Here is a 24,259-nt window from a genome sequence, read left to right as displayed (position 1 = left end):
CTGTGATAAAGAGTTTTTAACCGAAAAACTTCCACAAACTTGACCACGAGTCTTCACCCACACACGCGCGCGTGCACACACGAACAACCACGAATACGTTTGTAGATAGCAAGGTAAATTTTCCAACTGTGTTATAACTGAGGTTTAAGAAGTGAGGGGCCCTAAAAGACTGACAAACCGCACAACTGCGTGCGCTTAAATAGCAGCATTTTTTGTGTGTGCCGTGTCAGCATGTGTAATGTGTAACTGGTAAATACTGAATTGTGCAATATAAATGGGGTCTAAAAAACATAGATGATAAAAATCCCTTCTCAACTCATTCACTGCCATTGATGGCTATTGACGTCAAAAATTCATTTGATCTATTTCTATTAGTTGAATTTTTTTTCCCACTTTTGTCAACCAGTTTGAAAAACGAGAATTTTTTTATTGTACATTTAGAACAGATATAAAATTTGTGAGTTAACTAGCGAAGTCAGGCGATTAATTACAATAAAAATTTTAATCGCCTGAAGCTCCAAATTTTTCTTTTACTTTTTAATTCATTCACTGCCATTGACGGCTATAAATGTCAAAAATTAATTTGAACTATTTCTGTTAGTTCATTTCTCCCCCCCACTTTTGTTAACAAAAGTATGAAAACCTAGAATTATTTTTATTGTACTTTTAGAACAGATATAACATTTGTGATTAATCGGGAGTTAACTAATGAAGTCATGCGATTAATTACGATTAAAATTTTAATCGCCTGACGCCCCTAATTTTTAATAATCTTTTTTAAAAATATTTTCTTCTCTTTTTAAATCAAGAAAGAAGAAGAAAAGATTCTAAAAAATTAGGGGCGTCGGGTGATTAAAATTAATTGTAACTACTCGCGTGATTTCACTCGCTAACTCACGATTAAAAAAAAGAAAAGATTATTAAAAATTAGGCGTCAATGGAATGGAATGAGTTAATTGTAATTCACACATTTGCAAACAAAATGTAGACTATTCCATAAAATAGCCAAAGGCAAGGCTTTATTGTGGAACAAACAATCATACTGTAAGGTACAGTTTCAAGTATTCACTGCACTCACTCGCTGAATGCTATTAAAATAACAGTTAAATAAATGATGCTTCGATATGTGTTGGTGTTAGTAAAACGCGAGGTAGTCGAGTGAAGTGATAACATATTGTACAGTACTGCCTCCATCCATTTTCTATTGCGCTTGTCCTCACTAAGATCGCGTGTGTGCTCACTCACATTCAATTTAGAGTCATCATTGAATGCAACATGCCCATATTAGATACTCCAACCTCAAACTCAGAACCGTGTCGTCCATGTAGAGAAGGTAACTTGGCAAATAATAAATATTTTTAATAATACAGTCATTAATACAAGGCACACCAAAAAGTCATTTTTCTGTCACATTCCCAACAAATGGCTGACATTAATAGATAGGAAGAGTGCTAAAAAACAAAACAGAAAACAACAGTAAGGCAATACAATAACTGTCAGATAATGCAACAAGCTGTAAATGATGTTACCTGTTGCCTCAGTGTGCAGCTTGGAGCCATCGGTGCTGGTCACTTTACAGGAAATTAACGTTTTTCGGCCTTCCTTGTTATCAAGGGAGGATTCCATCAACACTGTACTTCCCAACGGGATGGGGCTTTGAACAAAAATATATATATATTCATTGACAGTTTATAATGTAGAGGAATATGCACCACATTAAACAAAAACAACAATTCCAATTGTTTACACATAAATATTGCATATTATTGTAAAAGCATCGTTACCTGCGGTAATTGATGTTGAGATTGGCAGTCATTACTGGTCCAGACAAAAAAGCTGCATGAGCGCCTGTGACGGAGTCGATCATAGTGGCGATCGCCCCCCCGTGGACATGCCTTGAAAATACATGTAACGTCTTTTCAAATGAGTCACAGTACGGTATCTACTTTCTCCCTTCAAACAAAATTCCAAATATGTAAGTATTAAGTCCACACAAGAGAGAAGACAAACCAAAATAAGTAAAGTAAAGACAAAATTTCACATGAGTAAAGTTGTACTATTTTAAAAAAGGCAGATTTTTGTTACACTATAGACTATTTTAGTTGTCTAGCATAAACTTTTGCCAGAATATTATGAAAACAAATCCATACATAGGCTAAAGTTCTTAATATTTTTTTTAAATACATAATTTTTGTGAGACTAAAAATAAACAATATAACGAGAAATTAATTGTATTTATTTATAATTTATAAAGGCAGACTATTACGGAAAAAACATAGCAATTTTACAATAATAAAGCAGTAATATGAAAAGAAATATGTTGCTTTTATGAGGATTTTTTTTAAACATAAATATAGCTTTAATGGTACAAGAAAAAGTCCACATTTAACATCAATAAAGAAGAAAAAACATCATCATTTTGTCACAATTTCAACAGAGTAAATAAAGTGGTGATATTAAAGGGATTTTTTACATGAATAGATATAATATTAAAAGAAAACCATTTTACGAAAATATGCTTGTAAGACAAAGTTTATTATTTGACGTGAATACAGTTTAAATAAATAATAAGAAATGTTCGGAATTTTTCCAGAGTAAAGTCAAAACATTACAAGATTTTTATTTTAGGAGGATAAATAACTACGCGTGAAAGAGAGAGAAAACTTGAGTAATTTTACGAGAATTTAGTTGTCGTAATATGAGCAAAAACATTGCTGTAATTTCTTAAGTACTGTATGAAGTAAAGAATTCCCCTCCAACTGAAGAAACGCGGTCGCAAAGCATGATGCAGCCACCGCCATCCTTCACTGTAGAAGTGGTGTTCTTTTGGTGATAAGCATTGTTGCGTTAGCACCAAACATATCTTTTGGAATTATCGCCAAAAAGTTCATCTAACCATAACACCTTAATATTGGGATATTTTGCCAGCTTTTTAAAAGGTACTGAAATGTTATATGGGCTGATGACTCACCGTGGCGGGCCCTCCAGCAAGTGTCCAGCCTGGAAAATGCAGACACATCTCTGCTCTTCTTTGTTAATAAACATGGCATATTCAAATGCAGCTCCTATGGTTTTGATGCTGCGTGTAAAAAGACGATTTTTGGACTGGATAAACTTGCTCAGATACGCTCCCCCTGAGAAGAGAAGAGATGTGATGAGTCAGCAGCTTCATGCAAATTTGGTTCGTACAGATTGTACAACGTTTAAGACTTGGCCGTTGGCAGTGGAGTGTATGTGTGTGTTTAGACAGTTGGCATGCCTTCACCTGTGGCATACTTCAGGGTACGATTGTAACTGGGCACTCTCCTCCAAGGTCCCCACTGTTTCTCTCCAGATTCATTTACCACCTCGCACTGGCTGTTGTAGAAGTCATACAAGCGCATCATTTCCGAACCCCATGAGGAGTTGGGCAGGCTGAAGTCCCGAGGCTTCAGGGAAAAGGAAAACGGAAGTGCCTGTAGGATGACATTGACATACAAAATTGGTATGCAATATTTGTTCTCAGATTCAAACCAAAAACTTGACCTGTCCTGCGAGGCAAGTGTTTTTGGCGTTACGAGCATGCAAGCTACTCCAGACTACAAGTCAAAGTGTTTGTTAACAACTTATTGAAGTAGAGAAAAAAACTCTTTTATAATTAGTTGATGGCTCATTTTCCTTTATTTTGGTGTACGCCTAAAAATACGACTAGTATTTGTGGGTGGTTAAAATTTGCAACAGATTTTTTTTCAAAATCATTCAGCCTTAAAACTAATACATTTTCATACATTGCGATCCTAATGTTATAGCAAACCCCATTCACCACATCCTTCTCGAACAGTGTACGTACCACCATGGTCCTCACAAAGCTGCTTCTGAATGGCAACAACCAGGTAGATGAATGGCAGAGATTAGAATTGACTGGTGGAGGTGAAGCAAGGCGCTGGCAGCCCATCAATAGTCGGAACAGGTTCCTCGCCATCTTCGACGTGACGAGGGACCACTAGATCACTCGTACAATCACAACTGTTGGTCAGAAACGTCTGAATTAAGGGAATTTCGGCGTCAAAACATCGCGAACTAAAAACGTTAAAACTAACAAACTAACTAACAACATTATTTTACCGGACGCATATTTTACCACATTTATGTCCGGCTAAGGTGAAATGTTGTAATAGCTTGATGTAATTTCAATGACTGGTTCAACCTTGTCAACTTCCGCCATGAGGGAAACGTGACGTGCGACGTTTCGCTCACGTGATTCATCCCTGCATTGTAATTGGGTAAGAGTTCATGTAACGTCACGCGTACGCATGGTAACCAAACACAATTAAACGTTTCGCAAGCATTTTATCTAGGCTATTTTATATGTCGATATTGACATTTAACCACACATATCTCATGCATAGACTTAACAAATTAACTAAGACTACACGTGTTTTTTGTTGTTTAAGTGTGTTATATTATAGTTGTCATCGTCTCTAAGATTCTTCCCACAAGTATTGCTTGAGTGCTGGAGCATTATTGGACTACTTATACACCAACATGCAACATCTTGTGTTGTATTGTGTTTCCCTACTTCGATTACTTTTCTTTGAATCGCTCCTTAATGCTGCTGTTTGTTTTTGTTTGTACCTTGTTTCTTAAATTCTGTCTGTCTTATTCTCTCTCGCTTTCTCATGTGAGAGCCCCAATATTATTGTGAAGCCTACCTCCTACAAAACATGAACAATTGCAACAAGGTAGTGTAATGTGTTGGCTTATTTGAAAAGACAAACACAGGCTGCTTCAATATAATCTATTATGTTTCGAATAGGGAAATTCAACTTCCTTAGATTTAACGTCAGGAAATCACATGGCTCATTCTTGAGGTTTTTTTTTTTAAACAAACTTGCAGTTACAAACAATATAGGCACTTGACAATTCAAACCAAGTCAAGCATCTCCATAAAAAGAGTCATGCAGCATGTAACAACAACATAATAAATTAAATGACAGAAAAAAAGAAGATAATTTTTTTTAAAGGGCATTAAAACGACTTAAATGTATTCATCAATCAAAGCAATTCTTTGGCTTAGTCTTCACAAAATTCAAAGATTTGGACCACAAGAGGGTTTTGTTTTGAAAAATCTACATTTGTGTATAAACTATATCCCTAATATCAGCAACACATTAATGACAAAATTTAAATTTTCACCAAAGATCCCGAACTTAATTGAGTCCACCGTCAAAGATGACAGATCCATTTGTTTGGACCTAAGCCAGCTCTGCATCTCCAACCCAAAAATCTGTCGTGAATCATGTAGAAAAAATAAGTGGTCGAGGTTTTAAACTTTCTTGTCGCAAAAAAACAACAACAGCAGTTTGTTTCCAAATTAAAGTTCTTTAGTTGGATAAATCTCATTAAAAATCTTAAAATGTATTTATTCGCCCTTAGGGGGAATTGTGAATGAGAGCTATCCAGTCCTAATTTGTTTAATCTTGCCTACTTCATAAATTCCTTGTTTTGATTGTAACACAAGTTGTTTTGGTTGTAATTACACTCACATTGGAAGAATGAACACAAATTGTTCAACAAATAAAACTTTGAAGTTTTACAACAACAACAAAATGAGATTGTGGTGTAACACCATTATTATATTTGAAAAATTTACAGAACATAATAGGATCATCATCAGTAATTTGTGAATTAATAGTGACGGTACAAATTGCATTCTAGTTATTCCAGGGATCCTCAAAGTAGACCAATTGCATTTTTGAGGCCTGTTTATTTTGCTGTCACAAAAAGATACGTTAGAATCATCACATATGAAAATGTTGGCTTTTGAGCTGTAACAAATATTTCTCAATTTCATTTTAATTCAAAAGTGGAATGAGTGTAATAACACAATTGTAAAAAAATGCAGTCCTTGATGGCTCCTACAAAAGTTCATTGTCAGCCTTGGTTGTTTTTGAGTCATCTCTACTGTGGCGCATCATTACCACACAACGTCCTACAAAACAAGAAAAACACAAACCAAAAAAATGTTAATGCATTTGTCAGAAAACAACCAATTGTCTCTCCTCGGACGAAATGTTTTTCAGATCTTACTTTACTTCGGCAAAGCTCGGATCAGCAAAAATGCAAAGAGCTTTGTCTCGATCCAAATTATGCTGTTTGACATTCTGCATTTCGTCCTCAGCTTTTCTTTTCTCCTCTGCGTGTTCAGCTGAACAGTGTGACAAAAGACAAAAACACACTACAATAAGAAATAATTTGACTCGGTATGATATTAGTCTTAAACTAAAGATAAAGTCATTAAAAAAAAAACTTTAAAATGTAAAATGATTGCAGTTACATGTACTTCATATTATATTCATATAGCATTTGGAATATGAGGGCAAATACAATACATACCTTTGAGTTTATTAATGTCTTTTACGGTAGCTTTCGTCTTGCTCTCTGCACTTTCCTAACAAAAAATAGTTGAAATATATATATAGTTAGACGGTTAAAGTCGAGATGCTTGGAACAGTTATCATATCTGTGTAATAGGGGTGGGCAACCTGCCACTAGTTGTTCATATGCAACGGGTTTTAATTATTGAATCCACAAATAAATATTTGCCTCATCATCGCTAATCCACAAATAAACATTTCTGTTCCAACATTGCATCGTCATTCCTCATAAATTCCTCGTGTTGAAATTGGCTCATTTTATGGTCTAATGCTGTGAGCCAGGACCTCTCTTCAACTTGGCCTCCTTGGTTGTTTACATTCACCATGGCGACCGCTAGCCCCAAATGGCCGACACAGCCCATAATGCAATGCGGTTCCTAAAGCATACTGTACTCCTGGTGGAACAAACTGAAAGTTGCAACAACAGCCTTAAAGTATGAACAGTGATTTGCTGGCAAACATACTGGGTTATTTCTTCATTATAGCGTGTTTTCACTTATTTCCCCGATTGCACTGTATTATTACTACTTATTATCACACACCCATAAATAACACGTTCTGTAGTTGTATTCCCATTCATTTCAACGGGAAAGATTTCCTTGGCTCTTGAATAGTCCCAAAATAATTTTGTGAACAGAGGTTGCAGTTTTGTTTTGTTTTGAATACATTTTATGCTCATAATATTTTTATGTTCAAACGCATTTACAGCGATTGCTTTAATAAGTGTACTTTCATATGTTTAACTCTGTTTTAACGTATGTGGGAGCGATAAAAACGAGTTAATTTCATCTCGTGCAGTGAGTCTCAATGTACAAAAATGCACAAGTGGTACGCAGGCGCCCTCGAGTGGCACGCAAAAGAATCACTGCCTATAGGAAGAAATCAATCCATCCATAATAAATAGAATACGATAATAAGGTCCTTCTCTCATGAAGCTACATAACAAAAACATTAGACACACTGTCGCCAATATGGTGTAAAATGCAGTTACATACGTGATAACCGCAATATTATCAAATTAATACCTCTGGTGTCAATCAAAAGTAGGCATTGGCATTTATCAAAAATTTAGAATTTTATCTTTGCTCTTGCATTAGAATGGGCAAGTGTACCTAATGACATGGCTGTAGGTTTGCATTCAAAATGAAAACTAGAAAATGTGCTAATGCGAATACTGTGCGTGTGTTGCACTCGCCTTCTCTTTGCCGCATGCCTGCAAACTTTTTTGATGGTCCTGCTCGGCTTTTTCAGCCGCTGCTTTGCGCTTCTTCAGTTCCTCCACCCTGCCCATGATGGACGCCAGGTTCGTGTTCAGATCCAGGTTTTGTGTTTTTATTAAGGTGATGGTTTTCTCTCCCCTCTTGGCCTCAGCAAGGTCCTCCACCGTGCGTGTTTTTAAATGGCGCAGTTGGAGCTCCTGGCGTACGGTCTGGAGGATCATCACGGCCATTACAGCCGCGCTGACCAAGGTCAAAGCAACCGCTAACTTCATATTTTGTTTGACCCTTACGCGTCAGCCGGACTCACTGAACTACTTGTTCACGTGGGCGTGTCAAAGCGCCTATTTCCTCATTGCGTGACGTACGTGACGCACCGACAAACCTATCTTGATAGGGTGACACTCAGGTGTGCGCAACCTAAGGCCCGCGGGTGAACATGCAAAAACATTTAATTCATGTCCATGTCTTACAAGTCTAATGTTTGAATGTGATTGGAGATGGGTTAATTTTCAACACAGACACATGCCAGTAATAAGAGGGTGTTATGTTACATTTCCCTCAGATTTATTATATTATTATTATTATTATTATTATTATTATTATTAGTAGTAGTAGTAGTAGTAGTAGTAGTAGTAGTAGTAGTAGTAGCAGTAGTAGTAGTAGTAGTAGTAGTAGTAGTAGTAGTAGTAGTAGTATTATTAGTATTATTATTATTACTACACCTTGCAGGTGGGAAAGGTTTTGAAATTATTTATCCTGGTCTTATTTTTTTTATATACAAAAAAAAAAGGGCATTTGTATAGGGGCTTGTTTTGATAACCATCATGTGTGTGCCCTGTTATTGGCTGGCGATTTGTGTACCCAACTTCTTGCTCAAACACATTGCTTATACTGTAGTGTTCTACACTTAAACTGTTCTTTTGCAAATCTTCATAAAGAACACGTGGACAATGAAATACATGTTCTTATTGGCTTCAGGGTGGCAAATTGTGCTAAATGCATCAATACATTTTAATGTCATGCTTTTGGTTGAGCTTATAGAGACATGTAGAACTTTTTATTGCTTAAAACTTGTTTTTTTTTGGGGGGGGGGGGGTAATGATTTGGTGGTTAGGTGTGTCATACTGAGGTGATTGGATCATTTTTTCTTCCGTGACACATACTGTAAAACGATCACTGACTTTTGCCACACTTTCAATAGCACTTTACAAACTGGTGCTGACAGAAAAACATCTTGCCAGGCAGCAGTTTTGCAACACCACACCTATGAAAATCGGTGAGCCATGAACACTGGCTCAAAAAACTGCAAAGAAGCTGTCAAATGCTGATGGCCTCACTTCTGTCTGAACGATACTAGAACGAAATAGAAAAAATGAAGTCTAAACGGACTTTTGGGATATCCTGTTTTATATATGAGTTTAACTTTTTGAATTAAACTATTATAAAAAATAACTTTTCTACGATATTCCATTTTACTGTAATGCAACTGTAGATATACTGTAAATATTTGCTGTATATTTGACATTTCATTCAACAAGTCTCTGTTCTTGAATGTAAAAATACTTTATGTAGGCGGGCAGGGTGTGTGTGGTATTGGCACATGTTTATCTAGTATTTATCTTCACTATAATAACACACCTTTGTTGCCATCCCATAGTATTTATTCAACATATTGACGTAGATGTTTGACACACTAAGATTTGAAAAAGAACACAATATAACGCATTAAACGTTATGGACTGCATTGCATTACTAATCCACAAATAACAATAGCTTCTCCCCCCCCCCCCCCCCCCACCCCCTGTAATTTTTTTTACAACCTGTACTCGACACACCCATAATAATCACTGCTCTAAACATGCTACTAATAGTGTTAGGATTATGAAGGCGTCCTTAAAAAAAATCTCCACAGTAAGAGGTCCTGCCCTGACCCAAGTGACTCCTTAAATACATTTTAAATGGCTTATGGAACAGTAACTATAGGTAAAATAGGACGAGATTAACATTTAACAAGACAGACGACTTTAGTATTATTAAAATAGTATACTAGGGACATATCTTGAAATGTATTTTTTATATTAAAGAAGAACGGCTTTATTCTTATGGTAAATTTAGTCTTTATGTTGTACATTTTAGACAATGATTAGGGGGGGGGGGGGATCAAATAAACAAATGAATAATTGACAAATAGGTTAGTCGTCAAGTAAAGGGCGTGTTTTAACCCAGACCTGGGCGTGTTTACGTCAGACCTGAACAGCTCGCTGATGAACGTCACGACCAGGTGCTCCGCGGTGGCGTTTTATTTTCGGTTAAATTCATACATTTTTGCCACATTTGACAAACTATAAGAGGAACCCGGAAACTAACCAAGCGGTGTTATGCCGTCTTTTTAGAGCGACGAGACGTCCAGGTGTGAATAAGATGAAGTTTCAACTGCTGCTGCCTCTCACCATTGGGTTGACGGTGGCCCTGGTGGTGATCATTAAAACCCGCAAACAAGAGCACGATCAAGTGGACAAACGGAACAGGTTCGAGCGCGTGAAACTGCGGGTGGCCAACGACCTGCTGGGAGAGTACCAAACGGAAAAGATCTCCTTGGAGAACAAAATCGAGAGCGCCCAAAAGGAGGTGAACGCTTTGCAGACCGATGCGGAGTCGTGTGAGAAGAAAGTGCAGAAAAACAAGAAAGAGGTGGAAGCGTGCCAACGATCTGTGGTAAGGAACAATTATGTACTATTATCATAATTATTTCACATGATAATTAGCCTCTGATAAACCCTTCAAACCAGCCCCACATGCCCGCAGGTGTAGGAAAGTGTTCCTCAACCCTTGTTGAGCAACAACACATACAGTAGGCCTATTATTTTAATTTTAAACTCCAAAAATATTACAACAGCAAGAATTTCTGGCAAGTATACATTTGACATCTGGCATTTGAACTGGGATGTGTAGACTTTTTATATCCACTGTAAATTGCACTTTCTGCCATCTATTTCATTACATATATGCAAATGTAGTTCGATTCGCTACATCTCTGACAGCACTGTCAATCAAATTTGTAGAAATGTTCAGATTATTTGACAGTTTATGCGCATAATATATTACGCGTTGGATTTTATGACAGGTGACTCAAATTTCACCCTGCAACCAGCCCAGCCCACAAAACTGCATTAAACTGGGCATTTACGACAAAAACATTTTCAGCTCAAGACCCAAATGATAAATCTTGTTCCTCCCCGGGACTCCAAAAAGGATCCTCATGTACTGCCACAACATTAACATACTACACGAGTTAGTGAAAGTGTGTGATACATTTAACCAATAGCACACCTGCCCAGCAGTACAATCATGGAGTGACAGATGTCGACATGATAACAATGTGCCTTTCATTCTTGATCATCCCAATGATCTTACTGTGGACTGTGCGTGGGCGTGTTGCACCGCGTCAGATTAAAATTGGGTGAATTATGTTGCTGTCTTCCTCTTTCTTTTTCTTTTGTTGCAGAAATCAATGAAAAAAGGGGTGGTCGATGTCGAAGGAGAACTCCGTAATCTGCAAGGTAAATATTGTCGTGACGGATTGTCCATGGCCCAGCACAATGGTGTCCATAGACGCAGTTAGAAGCAGGATCCCCAAAGCCATCGGACTCGCTGTCTTATGTCTAGAACACTCGAGTGACGAGATGTGTCGAACTGTTAATTTACGAGATAACATTCCTTTGCTTTTGTGTACTCTCTCAAGCACTGATTCGTGAGCTAATAGCTCATCAGAGTGACCAGTTCTCAACAACTCACCAACACTTTAAATCCTAGCTATGGATGGTATGATAAACTGTGATAAATTGTGTGTTAAAAGTTTGAAAATAATCATCTTGAATAACCACAAGAATCAAATATCTGTACAGTATAAGTAGATCTGGCATTAATTCACAAGTACCTTTTTCAACACTTTGAATGTCAGGTGTTCACACCCCTGTTCTGGCATTTGACTTTAAGACACTGGCAACGTTCAGCCTGTTATGGCTCTGATGCTAAAGGCGTAAAGTTGTCGCTGCAATTCACACAGAACTACAACAATTATTGCCATTGTTGGCTTAAAGTTCCGCATATGACTTGCAGGTGAAACGAGTAAAGAGAAAGACTCATGGATTGCCAAACTGGAATCACTGAAAAAGGAACTACAGGCGCCCAGTGCACTGTGCGGCTTTTTGAAGAAAGGAGCAGACTCTGCAAGGTATGCATTGTTTTTACTTTCTGTGTGTATCTTGCATCCCTAATCCCGAGAATTTTCATAATCCCGTCTCATGTTTCAACGCTACAATCGCCTCTCAATGGATTAGTACTTAACTCAACGTCATAATGTTCCGTTTTCTTTTTGCAGGCATTTTATTCCTTTTGTGTGTGCTAATTTAGCAGCCTCAAGTGTCTGCTTTATCCTGAAAAATAGTAGATTATGTGCTATAGACACAATGGTATTGCAGTTTGTGTGAAGTGAAAATGGATATGTTTTGTAAATTTGACACTACAGAAAAGTGTTGTTAACAACCCTGCAAAATTGGAGTGGTTGCAAAATGAGCAAATATACACAATGAGGCTTTAAAATCATGAAACAAACAAACCATTGTTTCTGCTTTTTAAATGCTGAGGGCTTGTCGTGTCTGCACTGAAACTACGCCCCACACAACTGTCAACTGTCAATCAAATATTACTATGTCCAGCATCTACACATCCCTACAAAAATGCAGTATATCTGCTTAAAGTCTCCGGTGGTTGGAATATATCCCGTCGTGTCATCACGGGGCTTTCCACAGCAAGAAGTGCTATCCACCGGCTAGCTCACAAGCTAACCATGGCATCTCTTGACCAATGGACTGGCAGCGGGCTCGTCCGCAGCGTCACCTCACTTCTGTAAATTGTGGCATCCAAAGAAGATGCATTTTTGGGATTTAAGCACAGCTAGCTAGCCAGCTAGCCAGCTAGCTAGCTAACTACATGTTGTAGTGGTAAACATTGGCCAAGTAATTAACCAAGTAACTGTTTCCTGTGTATTTGTCTCCCCCTGGCTGATATACTGTTTTGTATTATTGTTTGTTAAAAAACACACACACACAAAAAAAAAATACGTAAAAATAACGAAGTAACTAGCAATTGCGCTGATGTGAACAAATGTGCCTAATTAGGTTTTTGTATTTGGGGAAGGTTATTAACATATAAATGTGTCAATGCAAATCAAATACTGTAATTATGAATAACAGTTTAACAGAAACTTTCCCCCACTAGAAAATGTCCACTTGGGTTGATTTTACATGCCCCAAATTACAACCGAGCGTTACTAGACTGGGAGTACAAACGTCGACCGGTTGAGCTAAACCGCCAGTGGGAGAACGTGTTGACCTCAACCATCCTACAACAAACTGACCAAAGCCAAATGACTATCCTCAACCATTTGACGTCAAAACGGAGCATGTGCAGACCGGACCAACGCGCGCGGAATATGCTCGGCGGGGTCGTAATTCCGTGCTTAGGCAGATGACCGATATGGTCATTTAAATTGAGGGGCATGCCGGTTTAACGTGTCACCTGAATTGAGCCCTACGTAGTTCTTAGTCTTAGCAAACATGAAATTACAGTTGTAACTTTTTCTTTCTCTCGCAGGAAATTGTGTGACAGTAAACCAGAAGAACCAACGGTAGAGGCGCCAAAGGCAGAGCAGCCAAAGGCAGAGCAGCCAAAGGCAGAGCAGCCAAAGGCAGAGCAGCCAAAGGCAGATGCCTCTCAACTGCAGCAGCCTAAGGCAGAGACCGCTAAACCAGAGAAGTCAAAGGCAGAGGCCCCTAAACAAGAAGCAAAGAGTTGACGACTTGGAGCCTGAGCAGGCTTTGGCGGAGACTTCTAAACATGCAGAACCATTAAATGGGCCTGACACAGAAGGAATGTCAAACGTTACAAATTTTTGCATCATTTTCTGCTGATTTTGCACTCCTTCTGAATTTGCTGGATTGGATATTGCTAGTCAGTTTCAACATGTTATTTATTTTTGTGAAATGAATAAAATGCTCTCACAACGTCTGCCTCCATTGGATGCGAAGATGCATGTTCTGTGTTAATACTGTATTGGCACAATCATCAACATCATTCAAACCAAATGGTTTAATCTCTCCATGCGTGGACTGTTAAGATAGACTTCAGTTGATGATTTGGCTGGGTAAAGTCCCGTTTCCAAGCCTGTCTGACTGGTAGCAGGTGTTTGCCTTCTCACATGTAATTTGTGTTTTATGTTATATCTGTTGTGGTCATGGGGTACTTGTAATAAGGACCACTGCATGAATTAAATACATTGTATGAGGAAATAACCATTAACTGTGAATCACATTCACTGTGAAACATTAATACAATGTACAGCATAGCAATTTATTTCATTTTACTGTAGATACCAACCCACAAAAAAAACTGAGATAATCTTAAACTCTCAGTGTGTGTGTGTGTTTGTTCATGCAGAACAATTGTTGATGTCACACCTTTTATGAGTGGACATTTGCCTGTTGGCTTGTGAAAAGACAAAGAGAGCCAACCAATCGGTTTCACAACAATTTCATGTAATTTGAAACTTATTTTGTATCTATGTTTGATACATATTTTAAGTAGACAGCAATACATATTTTTATTAATCATAATATTATTAATAGTTTATATTGTATCATTATTTGCAGAAAAAAAATATTTCAAATATGATAAGGTCTTTGAAACATGCAAAACCAGACTAAAACTGACTTAACATTACAGCATTTTGTTATTTAACCTTTTGGTCATGTTTGACTTTGCTCCTCTTTGCACTCGTCTCATCTGTTTGAGTGAGTGTATTAAAATGTGGCCCCGGGCTCACAATTAGGCAATCAGAGGGCTGTCATTCTGCCCCAATAGGCCCACAAGGTCAATACAGTAGTTGTGCTAGCGGGGGTTCAACTGCGTTATAGTCAAACTGACTTGGTAAACACAGGCTGCTGCTGATTTAAAAAAAAAAAAAAAGAAGAAAGAAAGTAATTTTATGTTTTATTTTCAAACCTGACCAATGAAATTAGTATACTACACTCTAAAAGCAGTTGGGTCAAAAATAACCCAACTGTGGGTCAAAAATGGACCGATCCTCTACTTGGGTCAATTTGACCCAACTTTGAGTCAAGAAATGGGTCTTTTAGTGTAAAACAACTCATAAATATGGGTCAGATCCTTTACTTGGGTAAAAAAAGGGTCATTTTGTATCAAACAACTCAGAAAGTTGGGTTAAATTGACCCATGAAGTGGATCGGTCCATTTTTGATTCATAATTGGGTTATTAGAGAGTAATCTCTTGATTGCCTTTACTAGTAGGGCCTAAAATTGTATATCATCAAAAACTTTTGGAAAGTAGGATTTGAAGCATGGCGGTTTGGAGACATTTACAGTACATATAAAAAAATAAAAATTAAAAAAAATTGCTCAATTAGCGTCTTTACTGTACATTTAAGTAACTAATGCAAAAATATTTTTTTTTAATAAGTATTTTATTTATCCATTCATTTTCTATACCCCTTTTCCTCATGTGGGTTGCAAATGTGCCGGAGTCTTTCCCAGATTACTTTTGGGCAAGAGGCAGTGTACACCCTGGATTGGTTGCCAGCTAATCAGGTTTTTTACATCCCCAAATGAATTGTAAATCTTTTGGATTAAATGTTAAAATTAAAATAATGCCTCAGTGGTTGAATGGTTGTGTGATCAATCCTCACCCCTGGTGATCATGTCGAAGTGTCCTTAAGCAAGGCACTGAACCTTTTTTTTTAATACATTTTTGTATTTTCTTCGTTTTTGGGATTGGGAAACATTTTTTTTTTAAATAAATAAAATGGACATAAGTGTTTTTCACAGGACAGTGATACTATGCATTTTTGTATTATTATCCTATTGGCCAATGAATAGCATACTAGTCACGTTTCTAAAGTTCATCCTATGTGTGTCCTCCCTACAGGCAACGACTGAAAGTTATTTGATTGTGCAGCCGCAGTCATTAGTTTATATGTGCATGTGTGTGTGAGCGCTCACAGTGGGATGAACATCATGTCTATTGATCAGGCTGATGTGGAGAGGAAAGGCTGCAGGCCTGGATCAATACATGTCTAATTACGAGCAGCACAGAATGTGTGTGAATATGCGTGTCACTGACATCAGCGAGCGTCCCCCCCCAAAAAAAACCTCACAGACTGCTGTATATAAATACTGTCCCACTGAGGTATTGCTCACATACACTCATTTTTAACAGTTAGTGCTCGTCAGGTATGACTTTTTGTTGTCGTTGACTTTGTTTGAACGAGAAATCTCGGTAAGTTTCATAAATATTAGCATGTGTTGATTTTTTTTGCAAAATTCGTAGAGATGCTGATTTAATCATTTGCATGTTCACGCCCATTTCGTAAAGCAAAGCGAATTATGTACCGGTAATCGTGCAAAGTTTTTCGGCTCCTCCTCGCTGCATCCTTGGCATTGCCAAATGTGTTCTTGTCTCTTCTCTATTCACATTTTGTGTCATGTTTTTAGATCGCCAGAGCATTCGGCAGATGTTCGGATCAGCTGGACGCTGTGTGATATGTTTGATATTCGGTTGTTCTTGTGTTTTTCCATGTCAACTAAATATCAGACATATTCCTACAGAGTCCGGCACTGCCATCGTGCAAATAAGAGTCCTCCTCGTTGATGTGGTAAGCGAAGGGCCTTGCTTCTAGGGCTGCAAACTGGATCTTTTTGTAACACTGAAAAACATTTTGGATCAAGATCACTATAAAGTGTCTTTGTTGCCCTCATCAGAACCACTCAGTCGCATGGAAATGTGGCAGGATGAAAATCTGAGGCCTTATTATAATTGGCCGAATATTTGCACACATGATATCTTTTCACATGATTTTGCACGAGTCATTTAGATCACTCTATTTTTTATAATTATATTGAATATTTTTCATGTGTCTTGAAATTGCTGTCCACTTTAAGAAAACCTGTGTTTTCAGTGTCATTATGACCGGAATTTGGTAAATGAAGGCTGAAACAGTGGATAGATGCAAAGTGAATATTTACACTTATGTATTGTAGTTTTTTTTTAAAGGTTATGTGTGTAGTTGGATTTTGTTATGTCCACCCTGTCATAGTGAAATATTAATTGATAAAATTTGAGAATTTTTAAATATATTTTAATTACACAATCTGCTTGCTAACTGAATCATGCCAAGTGAAGAGCAACCATGTGCTTAATAATACAAACAAAAAAGTCCACCCTGTCAACAAGTTCACATATTTTGCTGTGCGTGTACATTTTCTACTTGCAGTTAATTATTTACTTAATACAATGTATATGACGTTCAAAACAAAATCTCAACTTTTGGGGCTGAAGTTCACCTTATCATGATGATTATTTTAACAGAAGTAACGTGTAATATTAGCACTGTATGGTGTGAAAGGTGTTGTCTGCTTAATCGGAATTCTCTTCTATTTCGAATAAACGTAGAATGTAACCATTGATCTTGTTTGCGTCTCATTGTGGACTTTACTCTCTCTCTCTCTGTCTTCATGTGAAATTCTTCTGAAAGCAAACACACTTGTGCTTTGAAGTGTTTGTCAAGCAAAATCATGTGTTGGCCTTTTGTGCTCCATAAGGGGAGAAAAATTATTTCCCTTTTAACTATCGATGAACCTAAAAACAGACGTCTTCATGTTGAGGTCATAATGAAGAACACGGATTTCTGTCAAATATTTAGGCATAATTTCATAGTATCCCACCATTTCTTTGTTGTTTGAAAAAAAAAACACAGTAAAAAGTAAATATTTTAAGGAACAGAAATGACATTTTGCATTTTTCTTCATAAATATGTATAAATATTCCAGACACATAATTGAAATAATACTAACAACGAAACAACATAAAAAAATATTTGCGGTTTCCTTGTTTTTATCTGTTCACCTTGAACTTGCTTCCTCATTTCTTGCCTGCTTGACTCACAAGTTTGATCGGCTGATTCTCTGAATTGGTCTGCCAACGTGTACATACCTTTACTACTGTGAGTTAAAAAAAAAATCTTTTTTTTTTCTTTTTTTTTTTACTGCAATGATTATTATTTTTCTTTCTTCTTTCTTCTTGTACATAAACTAATACTGTAAACTGAATGTTGTCTTATTGACAACATTTACATTTCTTTTATTCACAGTATTAATTTCTGTATTAATCCATATTTGGAAAAAAGCCTCATAGACTATATAGTCTCTCTAATCTCTACTATAGGATAGACTGCCTTTAATTATTGAAATAAAGAAAATAAAAAAGTGTGTTATAGAATCCCGCTGCTATTTTTACTCCTTTAATGAATGGATTTTACACAGAAGGGACTTTTGGTTACCATACGATGATGTAACAGTCTATTTTGTAAAATGGCATAATAATCCATCCTTATGGGGTCATTGGCTGGAAAATCAGGTCAGTGATGTGTGATAAATGAGCCCTTGTTGCCAGCACACGACATTCAAATGTGACGTGCAACCTGTGTGACAAGATAAGAAGATAAGCAGTAATGCAACCGGGCATTTTTTATTATCATAGAAATCTTAGGGAGCTCGAAAGACAGGTTGGGTGGGATACATTGGCGAACGTTAAGAAAACAGTGTTCATCACAACAGTTTTGTTACTAGAACAGCAAGCGTTTCAGCTTTGACTGCCAGCCTGTTGGGCCTGTTAGAAATAACAGCGCAGGGATGGTCCAGGTTTAATTTCAATAAAGGAACAATAGCCGTAAGTCTGGGGCTCAAATTCAAGGATCATAAAATATATAAGATAAATCTAAACAAAAAACGACATAACCAAAACTATTTCTGCTTAATTCATATTCCACAAACACTATTAATCAGAATACCGTGTTTAGAATAGTGGGGGTGCAGAAAACATAATGTAAAGAAAATTTTGTGACGTCATATCAAAAGACATTTACTAATAATTCGGTGGCCTGCAAAGTGACTGAAAATGAACAAACAGACCAGTAAAATAGTTTATTTGAAGAATAAGATGACGCATTATAATTTTTTATATTGTATTATGATTAATTGAATTACAGTTGACCCAGCAAATTGCGTCGGACAAGGACCAGGCAAATAAAGAAAATCTGCCGCCTATTAAAATGCATTGGGGGAAGAAAAAATAAATAAATAAATATATATATATATATATATATATATATATTTTTTTTTTTATTATTATTATTTTTTTTTTTATCACAAAATTATTCTACGAATGCTGATGAACACTGATGAACACATACATTTCCCTAATAATTTTTTTTATTTTTTATTTTTAAACAGTTCAACTATTTTATGATTTATTGAAATAATAAAAATGATAAATAAAAAGCACATACATTTGCTCATTACAGAATAAACCCATTATTATATGATAAAACAATTCATACATAAAATTTAACTAACCACTTTTTGTGGGAGGGAAAAAAGCCTAAAGAATGCAACAGCTGTATCATGGAACAAAGCGGCCGTACTTTGCCTACTCCTTGCCTTAACCCCATATCTTCAAAGATAGGCGAGTGTATGAGAGATCATCAGGGACATAATTCAGGATAACCTCTTCATACATGCAACTCAAACACTCGCACACAAATGCATATTTCATACTATCAAGAATGACATTTTAATTTGAAAAAATAGGAAAGAGTTTGCAATCAAATGAAAACATTCATACACACAAGTGAAGCACTCTCATACAACTGAAAACCTCTCATTCACACAATTGAAATCGTACTGAAATGGATTGGTATAATATACTGAATTATGTCCTCCACACACCGTCATAAATCTGCTCTCATCTTGCAAAAGTCCTCCAACAGTCCATCCGAATGTCTTCCGACTCATCTTCTGCTTGTTTCTTCCTGTTGTGAGGGGATAGCTATCATCTATCTGATGAGGTAATATGTCGATGTCAGTTCAAAGAGAGCCGTCAGTGTATTAGCATATTACTTGCAGCTGCCTTTTCTCACTCTCACAGAACTTCAGCACTTCTTCCCATGAACAAACAAAGCAGGCCTTTTTATCTGACCTTGACCAAAGCATGAAGAAAGCAAATGAGTAGTTTGGTTAGATGAGGAAGTGGATCTCATGTTAATTATTCACACATCTAACAGTGCAAAGTACATAAAGAGTACTTGACTTAGTGTGATCGTGTAACTAAGAAACTATTCCGCAAAATTTGCTATTCTACTCTTTCCTCGTTTCTCCATTGATTTAAACCATCCCAACTTCAAGATATTCACAAAATTCAGTACATCCGAGCTACAATTTTCCACATTCCAAAAATGCACATATTTTTCAAAACAGAACTCCCAAATTTGGAGATGACTCTAATTTCCAAATGTCTTACTGATTTTAAAGCATTCCAACTTCAAGATGTTAATCTTATTTAAAGCACAAGTAATTATACTCCAAAAATAACATTTCCAAATTCTGAGATTTTTTTTCATATTCAACTTTGACTTTAGCATTTCTGACTGAAACAATTCCAAACTTCAAACTGTTCAGATAAATTTTGTTTCCAAAAGTCGCAAATTTTCAAAATAAGATGCTCAAAATATTTTCACATATTTTGCAATTTAATCACAATTTCTTGACTGATTCATATCGTTCAGTCTTCATAATATTCAGCTCATTTAAGACATATTGGGAACTAGTCCCCTTTCCCAGAGTCCCAAATTTGCAACATAAAATTCCCAATTGAGGACATATTTTAAATTATTCCCTCTTCATTAAAACAAATAACTTTAAAATACAGTATAGCAATGATCTTTTTTTTTTTGTTACCGAACATTTTTTCCAAGTAGCAAAAAAACACATCATGTCAAAATGAAACATTCTTTTTAAGTGCTACTTTAAGGTCAAAGATCACCCAGTCAAATAACATCTACGTCAGTCTAGTGCAATTTAAATGATGGTTCGTTACGTATATGAAATTGAATTAGACAAATTGAATTAGATGCACATCGATGAGTTACATCATGAGTCACCTGTGACGATTAACCGGCAATTTGAAGAGCACAGTCTGAACTTTTACGCTTGTCAGACTTTTAAACTGTATTTTATATTGTCCAATGAAAGGCAGGAATCTCCTAATTTGTGTGCATTTTCTATTAGCCTCCTTTGGGGTCATAAATGTCACACCCTGGACTGGTTGCCAGCCAATCACAAATTAGGCACAACAACATTTATCAACCAATTTAGAGTGTTCAATGGATTTAACATGTTTTTGGACTGTGGGAGGAGAACAAGGAGAACATGCAAACTCCACACAGAGGCCACACTAGATTCGAGCCCTGAACCTCAAACTGTGGAGACAAATGTTATATGAACGAGTGCACACTGTACGCTCAGGGGTTAATTAGTGTTAAGCAGCATCATAACAATAACGTCAGTGAGTGTGCATCGTTGGGATGAGCATTAATGAGCAGGTTGTGGGGGTGGACAAAGAGTAACCAGAAATGGGAAATGTGCAGAGGTAATGATGACGTATAAATAAGTGAGACCACCGTCCTTGCGGGGCATTGACGAGGAAACGCGCGAATAGAGGACGTCAAAACGACTAAAAAGCTTTACGTGAAGGTAAGATGAACCAAAGATGTTTTTTCGTGTAGGTTTCTTTTAAGTCGTATTTTCTTGGGAGTAGTTTACAGTGATGGCAACAGTGCGCATGTTCTTGGCGTGTGTGGTCCTCCTTGGTGCCAGCGTGCCCTTATTTTCACTTCATACCAGAGGGGAGTGCTTCTTCAACACCAAAGGTCAGTGCAGGATGATTTCAACGTTTTTAATGGCATACCACAACTTTTCACAGCATAGCGTTGCCTGGTTTCCATTGCTTTTACAGTTTAAAGTGCCTTTGCACACGCATTAAAATGTTTTACATGCTTCATAAATGTTACTTCCCTGCAATCTGTCACCATGTTTTACACAGCAATGCCAGTGGACCACAAAAACACACCTTTGTGTACAGTACATACCAAATCCTACAATTGTGCAATGTGCAGATGTGTAATATTCTAAACTTCTCTTTTTTTTTTACTTGCAATAGGCCGTTTTCACTTTAAATGACCTTATTAACTTCCCAAATCAAAAAGCATTTGTCATTACAGTACTAAAATCATTATTTTATGCTTCTGTTTAATGTGTAAGTGTGAAGAGGCTCTCCAAACCGAATTTGTAGTTTTATTGTTAAAATCTAGTTATGATCTTAAATTGTCACAAAATACTGTTAAAAAATAAATAAATAAAATTGTGGACTTAGAATGCCAAATTCTAGTTGTTTAATTTTATATTGCTGAACAGAATTTTTTTTTGTTAATCATTCTTGTTCAAAATAAACCGTGGATTATGTAAAACACATCATGCATTGAAATTAGAGACAGACCGATATGTTTTTTTCAGGGCCGATACCAATACAGATGATTAGTAGTCAAGAACCTTTATTTAAAGGGATTTTTTTTCAAAGGGATTTTTTTCCCAATTTCAATTTCAATTGAAAAATAATAAATACAAATATTGGCATCAAAATTTGGGGAAAAAATTAATTTAAATAACTCTTAATTTTTTTTAAGCATATGTTTATTGAACAACTTTTAGGGTTTGTAAAATATTGGAGTTAAAAAAAAATCATAGTCAATAGACATATTTTTTAAAAATCTAACAAAAAGTTCTGAGATCTCCCAAAGGCAGTAGCATGTTTTCAAAAAGTTAAATAAAAACTTGAACAATTGTTTTCTACAGTAAATAAAGTATTCCAAAAATATCTAAGAATGACATTTGTACTTATCTTAGTTTTAATTTCAAACCAAAACAGAAGGTGCAGAGAGTTCCCAGGGTCAGCAGCATCTCAGAAAATGTACACACACAAAAAAAACACTTTAAAAAAAAAGGATCTATTATCGGCCATATGATTCTTCAAAATGGCCGATGCCGATATTCGTCAGAATGCTGAGTATCGGTGCTGATAATCGGCCCGGCCGATTATCCCTTGAAATGATGATTATTTTTTAATGTTGCATTTATTTATTTATTTTAGGGAACTGCGAGTACTTGGGTCAGTTATATGGGACAGGAGAGCGTTGGGTCACCGCCGATTGTTACCAGTGTGTCTGCATGGAGCCTTTTGGAGTAGGATGTTGTGACCAGTAAGAACATTTCCCCAAAAAGCATTTTCGAACCCTTGGTTCTATGACCTAATGTAACTTTCCACCAGCGGTCCCAAGCCTGTGGACTATCCGGAGTGGTGTGACATCATCCGCAAGCCTGACTCTTGCATCAGTGTGGTGGTGATGAGAGCCAATCACAAGCTGCCCTGCCTGTGGGGACGAGGCCGCCTCCGACCTGCCGCAGGCCTCCCTTGGGAGTCTGACAATGAGCCCATGTTTTGAGTCCAGTAACTCGTGAAAAATAGAATATCGTTGTTTGTGATATTACAACGTAATATAATATTGTATTTTTGTTTCACCCTAACAAATTATTATTACACAATGAAGTGTTAACTGATAACCATTCAGGTACAGTAGTGCTTTGAAGTACAAGTGAGTTGGCTCATGAGAATTTTTAGATAAGAGCCATCATTTGGCCATTTATTATTATTATTATTATTATTATTATTTTTGCCTTGTGACACAAATTCACAACAGATATTTGAACACAAACTGTGCATCAACATTCATAGACAGACAATATAACAATAATCACAGGCGTATTCTCCTTATCCTTTGAAAAAACATACAAACAAACAAAACACCAACAATACTGCAGTTTACTGAGTCCCTCAAAGTAGTTGTGAAAGTCTTCACTTGTGTCTTCATTACTGTATTTTACTGCCCCTTAGTGGCCAAATCACACACACCAGGAGTTGCAAAAACAAACTTTAAATTATATTTAATTATTACTATATGCTTTAAAAACTAAATATTAAAGTGTGCGATTTTTCTTATTTAAAAAAATGTTTGCTAGTTTTTTAAAATATATTTTAGCCTGATACTAGTGTTTTGAGTTCCAAGTGTGGTCATGGAATGAATTTAACTGGCACGTCAAGGCTCTACTGTATTACATGAGATAATACATTCCATTCCAACTACTTATCCTGTTTAAATGTTGGTAGTTTACTGTCGATGAGGCTGTCAACGAGTTTTATTCAAATTCAAGATTAAATATAGCATGTGTTGACCATTTTCATGTGTATGGGATTTTTTCTATTAAAACCATTAAATATATATATATATATATATATATATATATATATATATATATATATATATATATATATATATATATATATATATATATATCTTTGTTATTGTCTTTACAAACCTCTACACCTATAATGTGAAAACGTCACAAGGCAATTAGCCTTATTACCTAAACACAGGTTTTTTTTGTACCAATCTTTTTTTATAATTTGGATATATTTTGGATTGCACTTTATTAATGTAAAATTTTTAATAAAATAAAATAAAAACTCACGTTTCAAAGTGATTAATAAGTAAAGATGTTGAAGTCATTCAATACTGTACTTTTACATTCCTTTTTTTTCTT

General features: G+C 36.3%; 4 protein-coding genes across 6 annotated transcripts; 2 read left to right on the top strand and 2 right to left on the bottom strand.

Annotated features, from left to right (window-relative positions):
* Positions 1-992: 992 nt before the first annotated feature.
* Positions 993-5,436, bottom strand: them4 (thioesterase superfamily member 4). Of its 3 annotated transcripts, none has more exons than XM_086079380.1 (7): positions 4,121-5,436; positions 3,830-4,005; positions 3,266-3,455; positions 2,972-3,134; positions 1,785-1,895; positions 1,530-1,654; positions 993-1,451 (listed from the first exon to the last, which is right to left on the bottom strand). In XM_086079380.1, exons 2-7 carry the CDS (start codon positions 3,959-3,961, stop codon positions 1,408-1,410), a joined length of 765 nt encoding a protein of 254 aa, XP_085935506.1. In that variant the 5' UTR covers positions 3,962-4,005; positions 4,121-5,436; the 3' UTR covers positions 993-1,407. The 3 variants fall into 3 exon arrangements, with proteins under 3 accessions (XP_085935506.1, XP_085935507.1, XP_085935505.1); XM_086079381.1 differs by having other exon boundaries at positions 4,187-4,225; XM_086079379.1 differs by having other exon boundaries at positions 3,830-5,436.
* A 290-nt stretch (positions 5,437-5,726) lies between these two features.
* On the bottom strand, positions 5,727-7,972 carry LOC147172361 (uncharacterized). The gene is made up of 4 exons (XM_086079382.1): positions 7,612-7,972; positions 6,376-6,430; positions 6,070-6,187; positions 5,727-5,971 (listed from the first exon to the last, which is right to left on the bottom strand). The coding sequence occupies exons 1-4, from the start codon at positions 7,906-7,908 to the stop codon at positions 5,941-5,943; spliced, it is 501 nt and encodes a 166-aa protein (XP_085935508.1). The 5' UTR covers positions 7,909-7,972; the 3' UTR covers positions 5,727-5,940.
* A 1,825-nt stretch (positions 7,973-9,797) lies between these two features.
* Positions 9,798-13,713, top strand: LOC147172360 (uncharacterized). Its single transcript, XM_086078567.1, has 5 exons — positions 9,798-9,917; positions 10,030-10,351; positions 11,142-11,196; positions 11,756-11,870; positions 13,292-13,713. Exons 1-5 carry the CDS (start codon positions 9,901-9,903, stop codon positions 13,491-13,493), a joined length of 711 nt encoding a protein of 236 aa, XP_085934693.1. The 5' UTR covers positions 9,798-9,900; the 3' UTR covers positions 13,494-13,713.
* Positions 13,714-21,163: 7,450 nt separating this feature from the next.
* On the top strand, positions 21,164-23,895 carry LOC147172359 (prostate-associated microseminoprotein-like). Its single transcript, XM_086079034.1, has 4 exons — positions 21,164-21,298; positions 21,363-21,474; positions 22,752-22,860; positions 22,929-23,895. The coding sequence occupies exons 2-4, from the start codon at positions 21,372-21,374 to the stop codon at positions 23,101-23,103; spliced, it is 387 nt and encodes a 128-aa protein (XP_085935160.1). The 5' UTR covers positions 21,164-21,298; positions 21,363-21,371; the 3' UTR covers positions 23,104-23,895.
* The last annotated feature ends 364 nt before the right edge of the window (positions 23,896-24,259 follow it).

Source organism: Leptonotus elevatus, chromosome 6, assembly GCF_054856555.1.
Source record: "Leptonotus elevatus isolate MCC_2025b chromosome 6, RoL_Lele_1.0, whole genome shotgun sequence".
Classification (NCBI taxonomy): domain Eukaryota; kingdom Metazoa; phylum Chordata; class Actinopteri; order Syngnathiformes; family Syngnathidae; genus Leptonotus; species Leptonotus elevatus.
The sequence above is the reverse complement of the archived record's forward strand: the minus strand, read 5'-3'. Positions and strand labels throughout refer to the sequence as shown.

Excerpts from the sequence above, each read along its gene's own strand:
- LOC147172361 (XM_086079382.1), bottom strand. The coding sequence starts at position 7,908 with ATGAAGTTAGCGGTTGCTTTGACCTTGGTCAGCGCGGCTGTAATGGCC. Across the intron at positions 6,188-6,375 it reads AGACATTAATAAACTCAAAG|CTGAACACGCAGAGGAGAAA; the intron begins GTATGTATTGTA and ends CACACTGTTCAG. Across the intron at positions 5,972-6,069 it reads CCGAGCTTTGCCGAAGTAAA|GACGTTGTGTGGTAATGATG; the intron begins GTAAGATCTGAA and ends CTTGTTTTGTAG.
- LOC147172359 (XM_086079034.1), top strand. The coding sequence starts at position 21,372 with ATGGCAACAGTGCGCATGTTCTTGGCGTGTGTGGTCCTCCTTGGTGCC. Across the intron at positions 21,475-22,751 it reads GTGCTTCTTCAACACCAAAG|GGAACTGCGAGTACTTGGGT; the intron begins GTCAGTGCAGGA and ends TATTTATTTTAG. Across the intron at positions 22,861-22,928 it reads GGAGTAGGATGTTGTGACCA|CGGTCCCAAGCCTGTGGACT; the intron begins GTAAGAACATTT and ends ACTTTCCACCAG.
- LOC147172360 (XM_086078567.1), top strand. Across the intron at positions 10,352-11,141 it reads AAGCGTGCCAACGATCTGTG|AAATCAATGAAAAAAGGGGT; the intron begins GTAAGGAACAAT and ends CTTTTGTTGCAG. Across the intron at positions 11,197-11,755 it reads AGAACTCCGTAATCTGCAAG|GTGAAACGAGTAAAGAGAAA; the intron begins GTAAATATTGTC and ends TATGACTTGCAG.
- them4 (XM_086079379.1), bottom strand. The coding sequence starts at position 3,961 with ATGGCGAGGAACCTGTTCCGACTATTGATGGGCTGCCAGCGCCTTGCT. Across the intron at positions 3,135-3,265 it reads TACCCTGAAGTATGCCACAG|GGGGAGCGTATCTGAGCAAG; the intron begins GTGAAGGCATGC and ends TTCTCTTCTCAG. Across the intron at positions 1,655-1,784 it reads CTCAACATCAATTACCGCAG|CCCCATCCCGTTGGGAAGTA; the intron begins GTAACGATGCTT and ends TTTTGTTCAAAG.